Source organism: Motacilla alba, chromosome 2, assembly GCF_015832195.1.
Source record: "Motacilla alba alba isolate MOTALB_02 chromosome 2, Motacilla_alba_V1.0_pri, whole genome shotgun sequence".
Taxonomy (NCBI): domain Eukaryota; kingdom Metazoa; phylum Chordata; class Aves; order Passeriformes; family Motacillidae; genus Motacilla; species Motacilla alba.
The window spans coordinates 33,167,534-33,182,695 of record NC_052017.1 but is presented as its reverse complement, the minus strand read 5'-3'; the positions used below and the strand labels follow the sequence as shown (position 1 = coordinate 33,182,695).

At 40.1% G+C, this 15,162-nt stretch overlaps 1 protein-coding gene across 1 annotated transcript in view; it reads left to right on the top strand.

Annotated features, from left to right (window-relative positions):
- The first annotated feature begins 359 nt into the window (after positions 1–359).
- The window catches only part of SKAP2 (src kinase associated phosphoprotein 2), a 118,277-nt gene continuing 103,474 nt past the window's right edge, over positions 360–15,162 (top strand). The window contains exons 1-3 of the mRNA XM_038124620.1: positions 360–695; positions 10,556–10,661; positions 12,562–12,587. Coding sequence (XP_037980548.1) covers positions 503–695; positions 10,556–10,661; positions 12,562–12,587 — 325 coding nt within the window. The 5' untranslated portion in view covers positions 360–502. The remainder of the gene's footprint in view (positions 696–10,555; positions 10,662–12,561; positions 12,588–15,162) is intronic.

Here is a 15,162-nt window from a genome sequence, read left to right as displayed (position 1 = left end):
CTCTGAAAGAAAGATGGAAAGATGTCTGGAAGAAATTAAAACCCCAAAGCGCCACACGCCACACCCACCGACCCAGCCCCGCCCGCCCCTGTGGGAGGAGGGGGGGACGCCAGGCGCTGGCTTAGTGGGCGGGACAACCAATGGGTCAATCAGAGAGAGGGCTGGGGCATTCTTATCCAACAGCCAACTTCTCCGGCCCTTCGGGGCGGAAGGCGCGGAGGGAGGCGGCGCTGAGCGCCACGTTTGTTTCTGGCGCGGGGCGGACCGTGCCCTCACGCAGGATGGCCGCCGGCAGCGGTCACGTGGGCGGCGGCGCCCTCACGGCGGGCTAGAAACATGGGGGGGGGAGAGGCCGTGAAGCGCAAGCGCGGCGCTGAGGGGCGGGGGGAGCGAGCCGGCGGGAAGCCCCGCCCCCGAAGCACGAAGCTCCGCCCAGTGCAGCGAAACCCCGCCCCCAGCGCGCCGAAGCACCGCCTTCGTGGCGGGAAGCCGCGCCCCGGTGATGATAAACCCCGCCCCTCCGCGGCTCGCGGCGGTGCCGCCGCGGCCGGGGGCGTGGCCTCCGCTTCCAGCCCCGGGGCCGGAGCGGTGCGAGCTGCCGAGCCCCGCCCGCCGGGTGTCCCCGGCCGCCCCCGCCGCCCGCACCATGTCCGACGCTCCCGGCGTCCCCGGGGACGTCTGCAGCCTCTTGGCAGGTGAGGGCAGGAGGGAGGGCTTCCTTCGCGGGGGGCGGGCGGGCGGAGGTGAGGCCGAGGGGGGCGGGCCGGTGGGGGTGTGACGGGCCGGGGGAGCCGGGGCGTGCGAGGGCAGCAGCCCCTGGAGCCGCGGCGGAGCGCTCCTCGGTGGGCACTGGGCGGTCGCTTCCAGTGCAGGGGTTCGGGGGTTCTCCTCGTCCCCCCAGTTCCTCCTCCCCGGCTACTTCCTCCCCCGGTGGCCGTCCGTGGGGAGCCGCAGCGCTCCGGCTCGCTTCCCCGCAGGGAGGAAGGAGCGGGCCGGGCCCCGCTCCCGCCTGGGCGCCCGCAGCCCCCGTCCGCGCCCGGGAGCCGACACCCGCCCCGGCCGGGCGCGTTCGGGGGCTGCGGGCACCAGCCGGGGTGAGGTGTTCGGGGGCTCCCGCGGAGAGGCGTGCGGGGCGTGTGACCGCCGGGTGACCGCAGAGCCATCCGGAGGAAGTCTCTGCCCTCGGGGTGTGCTGGCAGGGCAGACCGCCCGCATCAGCCGAAAAGAAGTAATGAACTTCCCCGCTGAACAGCTATGGAGCGGACGAAAGGGTTGCGGAATTGCTGGGGTATTGTCACATCAGTCACACACCTCTGACCGTGCCTGTCCATGCTCGCAGGACGCGTTGGAGCGTAGGAATGGGATAATTTCTCACCGTGAAAGGTTATAGTGTTAGTACGGAATTCCGAATGCGAGTGGCTATGTTTTGCCTCAAAGAGCTCGTATTTAAATTTTTTTGGTTGTTGTTGTTAATTAAAATAAATAGTATACTTAAAGGTTGGCTTTTCTGCTATCTTTATCAAAAAGTTTGGTATCCTGAAACCATTTTAATTTCAGTGGGACTCTTCTGAGAACTTCTGTTTCTGCTGCAGGAACTTGTGTAGCTCTGACTTTGCCATTCAAATTACCCATGTTTTTTGAAATCTTCCTTCTGAGGCCAAGCACTCAATTACATGGCTGGGCACCTGCCAGAGAGAAGTGCAGTTCATCTCACCTTTACAGACTGTTATTTTTTTTTACACTTTGATTGAAAGAGCTAATGCTTGAAACATATTGCTCTCACCACATCTCATCCTCTGCCAACTGTATGAAGTGTTTTCTAACTGCAGTTTCTATGTTACTTGCATATCATACCATCTGTAGTTAAAATTTGCATGGAAGGCCACCAGAAAAAAAAAAAAAAAAAAGAAGGAAAGCTTCTCATGGTTTCATATGATGGAATAGATTCTTAATAATTTAGAAAAAATAATTACCCTTAGAGAGCCTTTCTACATCTTGGTATTTTCTGTGGCAATACTGAATTCTGGAACTCATGATCAGATGCAAGGCATATATGTTTGTTTAGGTGCTAGTTTCTCTGACTGAAGCTCACCTTGATACTCTTCAATGTTTTAAGTGCTTTTTTTTGAGGGAAAAGCTGTGATGCAGATGGGATCATTTGAGATTGTGATTTCTTTTTCAGTCATGGTACTTCATGTACGTAGCTTGTCCTTCCTTCCTTCTCCCCATCTTTATCCAGTCTGCCATGGAAAGAGAGACACAGAAGTTTGTATTTTGAAGTGAAACCAAGAACACCTATTTTTCCTCAAGATGTAATGTACTTTCAGAGTCACTGTGAGCAGCAGCCTAAGTTATACACAGGTATCTAATGTTTGTAGAGTATGTACAGCTTTAGCTTTTCTTGTTTCTTTTTGTGCTGTCTATAGAACTGAAGCTAAGAAGCCAATGGAGTGATTTACTAATGATCTTTATTACTACATGTAACTAATAGTTTGCAACTTTAAATTGTTACCCTCAAGGTTAACCTTGTAAGGTTATACAATGTTAAAATTAAATAACCTGCTTATTTAAAAAAATAAAAAATGGCATTACTTTTTACAGTTTGTATTAAACTTTCTTTTTTAAGATTATCAGGCAAGGGCGTGAAAGTTAGAAATGAGAGTAATCCAGTAAATTGTAATCCAATAAACTATATGAGCAGTTCTTTCACTGATGTGAGTAGGATCTCACAATCTTTTATGTAGGCTTCTTCTTATTTTTTTTTCTTTTTTTTTTTTCTCAAACTATTCCTGTAGTGAAGATGTATGGTAATGGAGGAGGGAAGGGAGCTCTGTAATATCTTTACTATTCATCAAGAAACTGTTCCACAATACAAAGACCACAGTTAGTAGGTAGTTATTAATTTCTGCATGCTCTTCTTGGAGGGTGCTTCTTAATGTATTATTTTAATGGCTCACAGTTATCGATCACAGCACCTCTTTGAGATGAGGGAATATTGTTTTCCCATCGGTAAAATTAGTATAATAAACAAGATGTGATTGGGGTCGCAAAAAATAATCAATGGTGGAACAGAATTAGAATTTAAATTCACCTGCCTCCATGCTGTGCTGGTTTCTCCAGATAATATGAGCTGGATGTCTGTTAGTGGCCATTACAAGTGCCAGGCACTTCTTTATATCAGGTTGAGTTGAGAACATGCAGCTAATGGGTAGCGACAAGTGCTGTATTTTCGTCTGGTGTTCACGTAGCAGAAAGGCCCTCACAGGTGCAAAATCTCATAAATACTGTGCTCTTTTGCTCTTCCTCCTTTTCTTGGCCTTCTTGCCTATGATTTCCAACTTCTGCAGCAAGTGGAGGAACGATCATATGGATTTCCTTATCCTTGCTTACCCTTGATTGATGGCTGGAGTATGTTCACCCGCCATGCTGAACAAGTAGGGATCCTACTGGAAAACATACTAAGTGCTCCTGTAGTTAAACATGGCGATAATGGGAATAAACACACCAGGGGATGAATTAAAGTTGCACAGGAAATTTTCCGACTTGTGAGTGCTTTACTTTGAACCTAAACAATATTATATCTTTAACACAAAAACAAATTCTGTCACACATGCTGGCAGGGTCATTATAGTTGCATATCAGTGGCGCTGAAATGTTCCAGGCAGAAGCACAGCTTGAGCTCAGGGCTAACTGCATTAGTAGGAAACAGGAGGAAGCCATTTCTGTAAAGTTGAAGGGGAAAGGTCAGTGTGGCAATAGACTTATTGCAGAGGATTATTGGGATTGCACAATCCCATCCTGTCTTCTCTGACTTGTTCAAGTGGTAGGAGGGAAACACTGGAGACAGAAACAGGGTCCTCTGGTCATGAGTTGAACTCCTGGTAGGAGGAGAAAGTAAGTTTGTTACTCTCTTATCTCCCTCTTTACACCTTGGAGGTGTATGGTAGTGTATGTAACTTCTTCATTCTCCACCCATGTCCCTGCACTTACAGATGATGCTTGAGACAGTGGAATTTAGCCCATCCCTGCTCTGCCTTTTCTGCTTTTGAAAAGGCATCCTCTGTTGTGTTTATGTGATATTTTTGTGGGTGTCTGGTGAAGTGGAATGTTTATCTTTTTTGTCCCCTCAAATTTTTGCTGGTTGCATAGATTGTTAGAGGCCAATGTTCTTGCCCGAAGGATCATTTCTACTCAGATATTATTCAGTTTGTTTAAATGCTTAGTTATATTGTCCAGATCACCTTTTTCTGTGTGATTCCTCTTTTTTTTTTTTTTTTTTCCTTCAATGTTATGCTGTTTACCTACTTGTTTAGTTGCATCTTGGAAATAGCTTGCAGAAAAGGGCAAGGCAAGAAATCTACAAGACATTGGATCCACTGCATGAGTTGCTTACCTTTATTTTTGGACTATGCTGGTTATATTTACCCCAGTCCCCAAAAAACAAACTGTCCATTTTCATTTTCCACGTCAGCTGTTCCTGGACTTTCTCCTTACATGCCTGTCATAGAAAAAGCCTTCTGGGTACAGTGTGGCTCTTCTTTATTCATTGGTTCAAATTTAAAAGCACATTCTGGTTTAAAACTTTACTGTTTTTCAAAACTATTGTTTCCAAGGCTTTAACAAATGCCAGTTCTTGCTGAAGAATCCATCTGTACAAGATAAACCAGGGGGATTATTGTAGACATCTTTTAAGTAGACATATATTTACAGCTTTGGTAGTATGTATGTGTTTCTATAGTAATGGAGTAAGATTAGAAACAGTGAGGTGAAAAAAATGCACAGAGGGACTCCTGGTAAGAAATAACCTCCAGTGATTTGAAACATAGTTCAATTGTCTCTGCCATAAATTTGGGAATAAGTGTCATATATGGGTGATAAAAATGGCATAGGCTATTTTTTATATACTCATTATTCACTTAGTTTGTCTTTTTCAATTAACATGGAGTCTATCTTTCTCATCTGACTGGGTTTACGTTTCTTTCATAATCATATGTCAACAAACCACAATAGACACAGCATAATGTGGCATACAGTGTAAATCTTTAGGTTAATCCTTAACATTTTTTATTATAGTTCATTTGGAATCACTTTGTAACTTGATCATGATTTGTACTGGTGTGGTTTTTTTTCATTATATGCTTAATATGTTACAGCTTCATCTTTTCTCACCTCTTTAATGTAGAGAGAGGATGCTCAACTACTCATCCATTGAGATTAGAGATAGATGTATAACTATACATATATTGTACTTCATTAAAATTTTTATTTTTTAATTTTTAAAAGACATGCCTTATCGATTTACTTCATTTGAGGAGTCTTAGCAATTTGTGTATACTTCTGCTTTTAAAATCACTAATAAAACAGTTGAGTGTCAACATTTTTCGTGATACTTTGCATGTGTCAACACAGCAACATAACCTTGCTTCTGGGGATTTAAGGTTCAGCAGTTTTTAAAGGCAGTCCTTTCCAGGACTTTGCACTAAAAGCAATGCTCACCTTCCTGTTAGGCTGGATAAATGTGGTATTTTCAGACATCTTGAAGTTCAGTCACTTTTATTTTACATCATGTGTTCTGTTTCTGATTAAGTGTATATATATTTAAAAGGCAATTTAGCAAACTCTGGAGAGAGACTTTAAAACATAGTTGCGAAGTCGGGGGAGAGCAAAAGCAAAATCCTCCAATATTTCTTTATTTAAGAGAAGAGGCAGTGACAGCTATTGCTTGGCAGTTTGTCTTCAGGCTTTTTCCTATTAATGAATTGCATGACAACTTTGAAATCAAATTAATTAATTGCTTTCTGATGCCAGCCTGTGTAAAGCTGAAAGATACATGGCAGTCTGTTTAATATTGGTCACCTTTGGACAGTATGTGTGTAATAAATGTGCCTAGCTTGCAGCTATCTCCCAAAATTCTCTGGCCTGCTGTCCCAAATTCTCTGGCTGGCAGCTGGCTGCTGGCTCTCTGGATCCTTGAGGCAGAGGAGGGAAAAGGCTGGTGGCTGCAGGAATTGCTCTGCTGAGCTGCTGTTGCCTTCTCGTGTGAGTGGCAGTACGACTGCCAGCTTATCCCTTGGAGTGTCCCTGCTCATATGATGGATGTGTGTCCAGCCTCCAGACCAGCCTGCTTTCTCCTTGGGCCATGGGCCCTGCCATGTGCGTGGAGATGCTCCTATCTCATTGCCACTTTCTGATTCTTGTCATTGGAATGGTGTCAGCTCATCAGTTGATGTGTCCATGATGGAGTGATTAACTTCTTGATAATGTGATTGGATAACATTTTGGTTTTCTGCTGGAGGAGAGGATGAAGAATGACCCAGCACATAGCCTTTGAGTGCCTCTGTGGGAATCTGCTTGGTCCACCCTGACAAAAAATTGAGGTAGTTCTGTCCTAAGTATCTTTATTAAGTGTGACTTACTTTTGCAATATTAAAATCCTGTAAACAAAAAATGTGCTATGATTTGTTATGCTTAGCACTCTTTAACGCAGCACTTGCTTTGGGCAAGAAATTTATAATGTTCTTGAAAAATTCCATCTGTGTGGTTCCAGCCTTCATTAAAGAAAATAGTTCCAAAATCTTTAAAACAGTTAAAATCTTGCAGCGTTGTCTGTTTATAATAATTGAAGTGAAGAGGACCATAAACTGTTTTAACAATGAAATACAAAATAAATCTTAGTTTTTCTCTTTGTAAAAGGACTGTAAATGAAAATGAAATTGCAATGGCATTTAGCTTTTGACTGTGAACTGGCACTTAAGTTTTGAACTGTATGAGCTGGTTGAAGTGGACAGAGCTAGACTGAGGTGTGACTTTCCTTTTCGGTCAGTTTGTAACCTGTATTGGCAGAGCAATTTGTGAGTGATTTGTATCAATTGTATATTTTGGTTTGGTAGCTTTTGTTCATTCCTGCAGGCAAATAATTCCTCTGGGGTACAGTGCAAGCAAATTCAACATCACAAGCTTTAAAAAACAGAGCAACAAATATGGGCATTTAAGCTATCAAGCAACATGGAAGCTTAAGAAAACAGGTGTTAAGTAGGTTTCCACTCTGTATTTTTCTTTGTTTAGTTTTTGTTTATTTGTTTTAGTGTTTCTTAATTTTTTTTAAATTTTTGTATTTTCAATGGGAACAGATAAATGTCTGCAATGTGTGATACTAAATAGCTCAGTTCATTAGGAAAAAAAAATATGGGAATATGTAATTTGTTTTGTTTTGGTTTTTTTTTCCTCTGGGGTAACTGATTAGTTAAAGTGCTTTTAGACCAGACATTTTTTCAAAGAGGTTTTCTTTCTGGAATTTATCTTTAATTCCTTTTAAAGTTTCTTGATGGATCAGCTGGTGCTGAAGCATGGAACAGGTCTACACTGAAGTGCTTGTGAAGGAGTAGTTTTGTTTTCTGAGTAGCTTTAAACTAGTACAGGAGAGATCAGGTTGTGGATCATCCTGGAGAGGGGAGAGGAAGTATGTGACTAGAATAGTGGTGAGAAATGGGTACATTTTGCTGCTTCTCTTTGAAGTTTACTGTATAAAACTTGGAGCTGCCATACTCAAGTCCCAAGTTCTGTTCTAATTCCTACATAAATCACTTTGTGGAAGGTCAGAGAAATTACAGGAACATTTCCTTATGTTAAGGCAGTCCATATTCCTCCACAGTGTGGAAGTACAGGAAGTGAAGAGATGATCATAACTTAGATGACTTGCTGGCTTCTTGTCCAGAGAAGCTTAGGATGTTACTCATCTTCTGCATCTGGTACATCCTGGATGGATTTACAACAGTAGATTAAAACAAGATATATAACATACTGTGGAACTCTGAGTAGATAAGAAATATATATGATACCGTTAAATGTAATTTTCAGGTAAACTGCTTCTTTAGCATCATGTGTATGTCAGATCTGTCTTTGTATTTTGGGGTTGTGATGAATCAAGCCTTATGGTATCTCTGGACATATGGAAGTAATACTGTTCCATGATGAAAACAGTGCACCCTGACTGTGGGTACACCTAAGCTTGGAGAACTTGTTTCACATACTCATGTGAGAGGGAAGCCATCCCAGGGATGTCTTCTGTAACTGCTGCTGTTTAGAAATGACAAATTTGTATATGCCTGCTCTCCTCCAACTCTACTTATACTAAATGGAGCACCTGCTTCTGCCCTGTCCTCCTGTGGTTGAAAATTCTCTATAATTTCTGCTTTTGAAGTCCAAGGTTTTCTGGAAAACAACAAATTCTCTCAGCAATATAGTTAGTCCTGAAAGTTTTCTATCCACTGTGTATTTTAAGCCAAAAGTGGTGATCTTTTCTTTATAATAATCAGCTTGGTTTCTCTTCCCCACATACTCCTTAGTTGTGTTATTTCAATGTTTGTATTGAATAATGCTTTGAAAGTCAGAATCTGAGATGGCAGAATTCTCACCTGGGCTGAGCTTTTCCAAGAGGTAAAGAAGCCTACTGAGTTTAAAAGAGAATTCTGAATCCAAGTTTTGTGATTAATTACTGTCCAAAGGTTACCATGCAAGTATTGCTCCTGATTTATAAACATGACTAATTCCTCTAAAGTTTTGCATGTTGGTTCCTGGGTAGAGCTTTGAAGCTGCTATCTAATTTTTAAAATACATAAAAGTATGGAAAAATAAATATTTAATCCGACTGTCTCTCTTCAAGTGAAAGTTTGTTTTGTACTGGAAAATCCTGTTAGGTTTCATTGAGAGAAAAACTGCTGATTTGTTTTGAACTGTTTTGATTTTTGCTCTGAATAGTAAAAGTATCAGTTTTTTGACCTCAGTTTTGTAGTTTGTCAATGTCACTGGGTTCTGTGGGCTCTCCTCTGCCAGCTTGATTGGCAATCCTTGTAATTTACAAAGATGTGTACTTTTTCTATGGGTTTGGGAAAAATCCCTGTAGGCATTCTTGGTCTGCAGCATAGAGGCTGTTGGGGGTATGTCTGGAGGATGCATTAATACACGTTAAGTGCCTTTCCTTCTGTCCTTTTAAAAGAAGGAATGCCACAGAACTGAGTGAAGGTCTCCCCCATTCAGGGTTGCTTCGGACAATGTAATGGGGAGACTCTCTGTCTTATGGAGAGAGGAGGATCAATGTCATTCTTCAGAACTCTACTGTAAAAAATGAATATTTTTGCTACACTCGGTGAGGACAGTAATCTAAACATTTAAACTATAATCCTTTGAATTATTTGTAAAGAAGAACATTTTTGTAATAGCTGTGCTAGTGCTCTTGAAGGGTAACTTTTGACTTGTTTTCTTGCATCCTGTAATAAAAAGGGTGGTATGTTTCTGTTTGATAAAGAAAAAAGCGGGCAATTAAGTTTTTCATTTAGGAAATCTGTGGTAAATATTCATGTAGACTTTTGCACGTAGACAGTTGTGTACTTAATTGGCTGTTATTTATGTTTCTGTATTAAAATGGAATGTCTCATCTGATTAGAAAAGTTATAGGATTAAAATAGTACTATCCATATGCATTTGCATCTATACAGGGAGAGCCAAGGTGCATATATATATATGTGTGTGTGTGTGTGTGTGTGTGTGTGTGTGTCTATGGGGGTGGGCAGGCACTGTGAGAAGGTGTTTTGTTACCCACAAATGCTTCCTCTTATCCAATGAGCAATTGTTACCCATACAGGAGAGACATTTATGTTAACAAGCAGGATTTTTTCATTGTATTTATCCTTTTCTGTTTTGGGGATAATTGTATGTTGATTGGTTACTATAAGAAACTTCAACTTTGCCATTGTTTAGTCAATAAGGAAAACATACTGCTGGGGGAGTTACACTCTCACAAATACAATGCACTTAATTATTTTTTATCCTGTGGAATTGATATTTACTATATTAAAAGAACTGTGGTAACTTTTATGGAATGCTTTGTTTCTATGTGACTATATTAAAATATCATCTGAGTAAGAATTAAAACTTAGAGTGCAGGCTAGAGCCTTAGTTTGTGATTCTACAAGTGGAGGTGTACTTAATTTAAAGTACACTGTTGAGCTTGACTCCTTTGATATGGTTAATTTGCTTACCTAGTAGTTTTCAGGATTGCTTTGGATATGAATCTTCAGTCAGTCAGTGATTTCAGAGGCATTGTGGGAACACTTGAAAATACTGTAACCAGTAAGCGAGCTATATTAGTATCGGGGTAAGTGTTACTGCTGAAATAATAAATTACACAACCATCTTTGCAACTTGAACTTCTGAAATAACATGGCAGTAATATATGCATAAAGGCTATTTCCATGTTTTAGCTTTGTCTTTTACTTTAGGTGATGGAAAGTAATTGTTATAGGACTGCAATTTATTAGGACTTACGTAGCATAATTAAGTGAGCAAGAATCAAATGTCACCATAGGATTTGCTGTGCTAAGCATAAGTAGATAGAGAACAAATGTATCTCATTTAGAATCTAAAATGTCTGTTAACTGTGCTGTGAGTAGGGCTGAAAATAATTTTCTTACTTTTTTTCACAGTAGTATCAGGACAAGCTCATTACAGCAGTATTTTGTCTTTTTTTGAGGTGTATTTATTTTTTTTCTTTATTTAGATGTTGAAAAATTTATTTCCCAAACACTAAAAGGAGAAAATCTATCCAAGAAAGCAAAAGAAAGAAGGGAAGTTCTTCTTAAGAAGATAAAGGAGATTAAGGCAAGGTAAGTGAATTTCATGGCTTTAATATGTTAGAAAGTCACTTACTGATATCTTAAAAGTTTATGCAATCTTTTAATAAACATTAACCATAATAACAATTAAAAATCTGTATATGTCCTGATTTTTAAAAAAAATCTGTATGGGTTCGAGTTGTCTTCTCAAAGCTGCCACAATTTAGTAAGGAATGGGATCAGAAAGATTTGTCCCTTTTGAATTGTTTAATATTCTGAAACCTGATTGCAAGCTAGTTGGGCAGAGCTTGCTTTCACCTCTGCTTTGGTAAGATTCATTAAAACATGAGAAATATAATGTATTGAGGATATGAATGAGCTTCCTATCAGCATACTCAGCTGGTGTAAGACAGCTGTGTGTTATCTCCTAAGCATTCCATTGATGGCATGGTTCTGCCCCTGTAGCAACTTGTTTATAATTTCAAGGACAGCACAGTCATCTGGTGAGGGCGTTAACTGGAGGGAGACATGAGATGTGTCCCAAAATCTTGTATTTGAAGTTTTGTGTTCTTTTCATTCAGGCTGTAAATGCTTAGGGGGTATTAGCTCTCTCTCATAGTCTCTTTTAAGAAAGTAGTAATTTATCTATTTTTTTTCCTGTGTTTTTCATTCTGGGTTATTGAGTTAACTGTGACTGTACAGATGACTTCCAGATACAGTGCCAATGACTTTTTTCTTGACTGACTGATGCTTTTTTGGATGATGAAATATCAAAGAGAGGGAACCTGCATTTATGAGCATATTGACACTGAATCTTTTACTATTCATTTATGTGACCCCATGGTTTCACATCTTATTTTAATTTCTAATGCTTTCCTCATTTCCTGTAATATTATTCACTGTTAACAGTGTTTTGCTTTTTATGCAGGCTACAAAATACATGCACATTGTAGTCTTTGATTTTAACATCCCACATGTTGGGCTGTGTTACTGCCACTTACTACACTGGATTTCTTAGATCTGGCCTTTTATCTCTGTCTGCATTTCTCAGTTTCTTATCTCTAGACTATTCCTTTCTCTTCTGCTCATTTCTTGCCAACATCTCCTTATTGACTAAACTGATATCTTTACTACTGCTTATCGTTCATAAAGATGATCTTGGCAGCTGCATGTTATTTGCCAGTTAGCTCTTAGCCTATGAATGCTTCTTGAATGCCATTCTACATAACTCTGTCCTGATAATTTGTCTGTATCATCAAATTGTGTTCTGTGATTATTTTAATTTCTGAAATACTAAGATTTAGCTCCGAAGAAACAACGTATGAAAGTATGTTTTCTCTCTGGGGTGATAAATTTCTTTTGGTTTTCTAGGCATTATATAAGTTGAGGTCTCCTTATTTGAAAAGGAATTCCTATTTAGGCATGCTTTAACTTTTATCTTTCTGGTTAATAATTAATACATTTTCATTTGGATTTCTGTAAATTTACTGTAGCTATACCCACTATTTTTGATTTTCTTATTTTGCTTCCTATTGAACTACTGATTTATTTGAAAATATGTTTAATGGTTCTACTTGCACACAAAAATTTGTGGAATTTGTTAACGTTTAAAAGGTTTACTAAAATTATAGATACTTTTGTGTGTTTTTATACCTTAAGATGTCTGAGCAGGTGTATGTTACTAGTAAAGGCTGCTCAGTCTGGATTTGGTTTTGTTCAAGTCTTCCTTGAAATGACTGGGGATTTTGTCAGTCGCAAAGGCAAAAGGAAAACTGAGTAAATACTTAAAGCCAAAGATAAAGGCTTCAGCATTTTCAAGGAAAACTTGCAGCGCTGAGTTTCGACCGCAAAACTTGTTGAAAACTGGTCGGTGTTCTGTGCCATGTCCTCGTGCCGTGGGTTTGCAAGAGTGCGTTGCTTTATGATGTTTCTTCTTCTTCTTTTTCTGCAGTTATCCTCGAGAATTCCCGGAGAAAGGTGAGTCCCGTGCCCTTCTCCCCGCCGCGGTGTTTTCCCACCGCCGCGGCCGCCCGAGGCCGAGGGGACTGGCGCCCCCTGCTGCGGCTGGCGGGGAACAGCCGCACATCCGCCGGGGCCGGCGGCGAGCGCGGCGCGGAGCCTGGCTGATGGAAAGACTGGGCTAGAAATGTAGCTCAGGATTTAATGTATAATGGAGCTCGTTATGGAGCTTATTTGTTATAAATTTAGTATAAATGGAGCTTTGTTAGCGAGAGTGCAGCCTTGCGAAAGACCAAGTGATGTGCGGTGTTTTTTTTTTTTTTTTTTTTTTTCTCAGAGGAAGTGAATGCAAAGTAGACTGCTTAGGAGATAGAATTTTAGCAGAGATTACTTATTTCAGCCTTTTTTCTTAACGTTGCAAAAGTCTTCAATTCCATAGTGATGTTTCTTTAACCTTTTAATAGGATCATCTCGTGGCAATATGATATTGGCTTTCGATCCGCTCTGAATGGATGTTTTCATAGTGCAGCGGGAGCTCAGACCTTTAGCTGGAGAGGAGATGATTTAGTGTGCGAGTAATGAAAACTGAAGTGTGGGTTATCTATTGTCTTCTAGTGGAGTTTAAACAAAGCTGCAGAGTTCAGTTTAGAGAAGACTGAGGGGTTTGTTGCTACAGTGTTCTGTTCTGTAACTAAACCTGGAAGGGCTCTTATTTCCATGATGCTAATTCTTGAGGTCATGACCTATAGCCTGTGGATGCTGGTATGAGGGTCACAGTGCGAGGTCAAAAAAGCCTATGCAAAGCTTCGCTTTTTACAGTGGTTGAAGAACTGTCTGTTTCTGGACAAGGAGGTTCAAATGTGTAGGCTGCAGCGTGCCTCCTGAGAAAGTGAAAATATGTAAGTCATATTAGGCAAATAATGTTGTAACAAGGCACAACAAGTTCATACATTTCTTATGCCTGTTTAAATCAAGTTATGCAGCCATAACAGTTCAACTGAAAGGGACAGTGCAACTTGAAACTTCCCAAAGATTCAAGATTGCCAAGATTCTGTAAACTCCAGCTATGTGATTGTTTAAAAATTGTATTACAGTAATTTGCTGTTTTTTTTATATTACAGCTCATCACTGTTACAGAAGATAAAATGTAGTTTTTCCTCTTCTCACTGTCCAACAGAACTGAGTGAGGGAAAGTAAAATGTTATTTTATTAAGAAAATTACTAACATAAAATTAGGTGGGGTGATTGTTTCATTGCGAACCTATCTTACTTTGGGAGAGCATGTTTTTTAAGATTTAATAACATCCTGAGGCTCTGACTCTGTAATAAGTGTGAGAGTTGCCTACAAAAAGCAGAGTTTGCATTTACTGCTTTGTGTAATTTGAAGGTCAAGAAAATTGTAGTCTATTTGCTTTCTTCATTGGTAATTTGATTCAGAATTTCTTTTCCACTTCAACAAATTATTAACAAAAATGAGATTTCATTATCTCTAGCAAAATGGATGATTTGATTTGTATAGTCTGTAATTGTTACTGCATAACTTGCTGTGATTTCTGTGAAAATTATATTCAGTCTTATTCTTTTTATTAGAGGACATTTGATTCTTAAGCAGGATATATTGCCTTGTAAAAAATTCTTCTGATGTCTCTCTGGTTCAGGTCGTAGAACTGTGTAAAAATGCTGAGGCATGCGAACACTCACACTTTAGTTTTCAGTATTTTTCAATAAAATGAAAGTTATACCATTGTTTTCTGCAAGCAAGGACATATTTCTCTAAATTAATGTGCATTTGCTGCGTGCAGGAGTATAAGAAACTTACGAGAAATAGGAGCCTGCACTTACTTAAAAATTATTTAAGGGAATATGAATCAGTGGTATGAGTTGTTAGTGTAATGTCCAGAGTTCAAGAAGTGTGTGCTAAACTTTATTTGGTTGTGTCATTCTTACTTCAGGACTGTACAAATTAGGCGTGACTTTTGTAGGTGTAGAACAAAGGACTCACATGGAGATAAGCTGTCAGATTCTTGGCCAGCTCCTAGTGTAACAAAGCAGTGGCAGCAGCTGAGGGAGGTCAACTTTTGTGCCCATTTTCATACCTCTGTGCACACCTAGACATTTGAAAAATGGAAAATTTGGGAAGTATTGAAAACTCAGAAGGCTGTGATGGTCAGTTCCACCCCCTCCAGAGAAAGAAGAAAGACGTCAGCATATAAGGTGAAAAAAGGATAATATATTTTAGGAAAAAAAAGGAGGGATGGTGGCAGGAATTTTGAAACTACCCTAGTTTCAAAAACAAGCTAGGAAGAATAAAAACTACTGTATGTACTTAAACTCCATATTTACAGTTCTTGCTTTTGTGGTAGCAGTCACTCAATTTTTAAAATGTAAATAAAATAATCTCTGTTCTAGCTGAAAGGGAAGGTGAAGAATGGTACATGCTGTCATAGGATGTTATCATGATATAGAACTCCATCAGCTGTTTTCAAGAATCTTGTGAGTTGTGACCTGCCATTCTTTCAGAGGCATCCAGAAGTATTTTTGGAGGCTGAAAGAAGTGGACTAACACTTTAAAAATTCATATACTTCCTGTAGA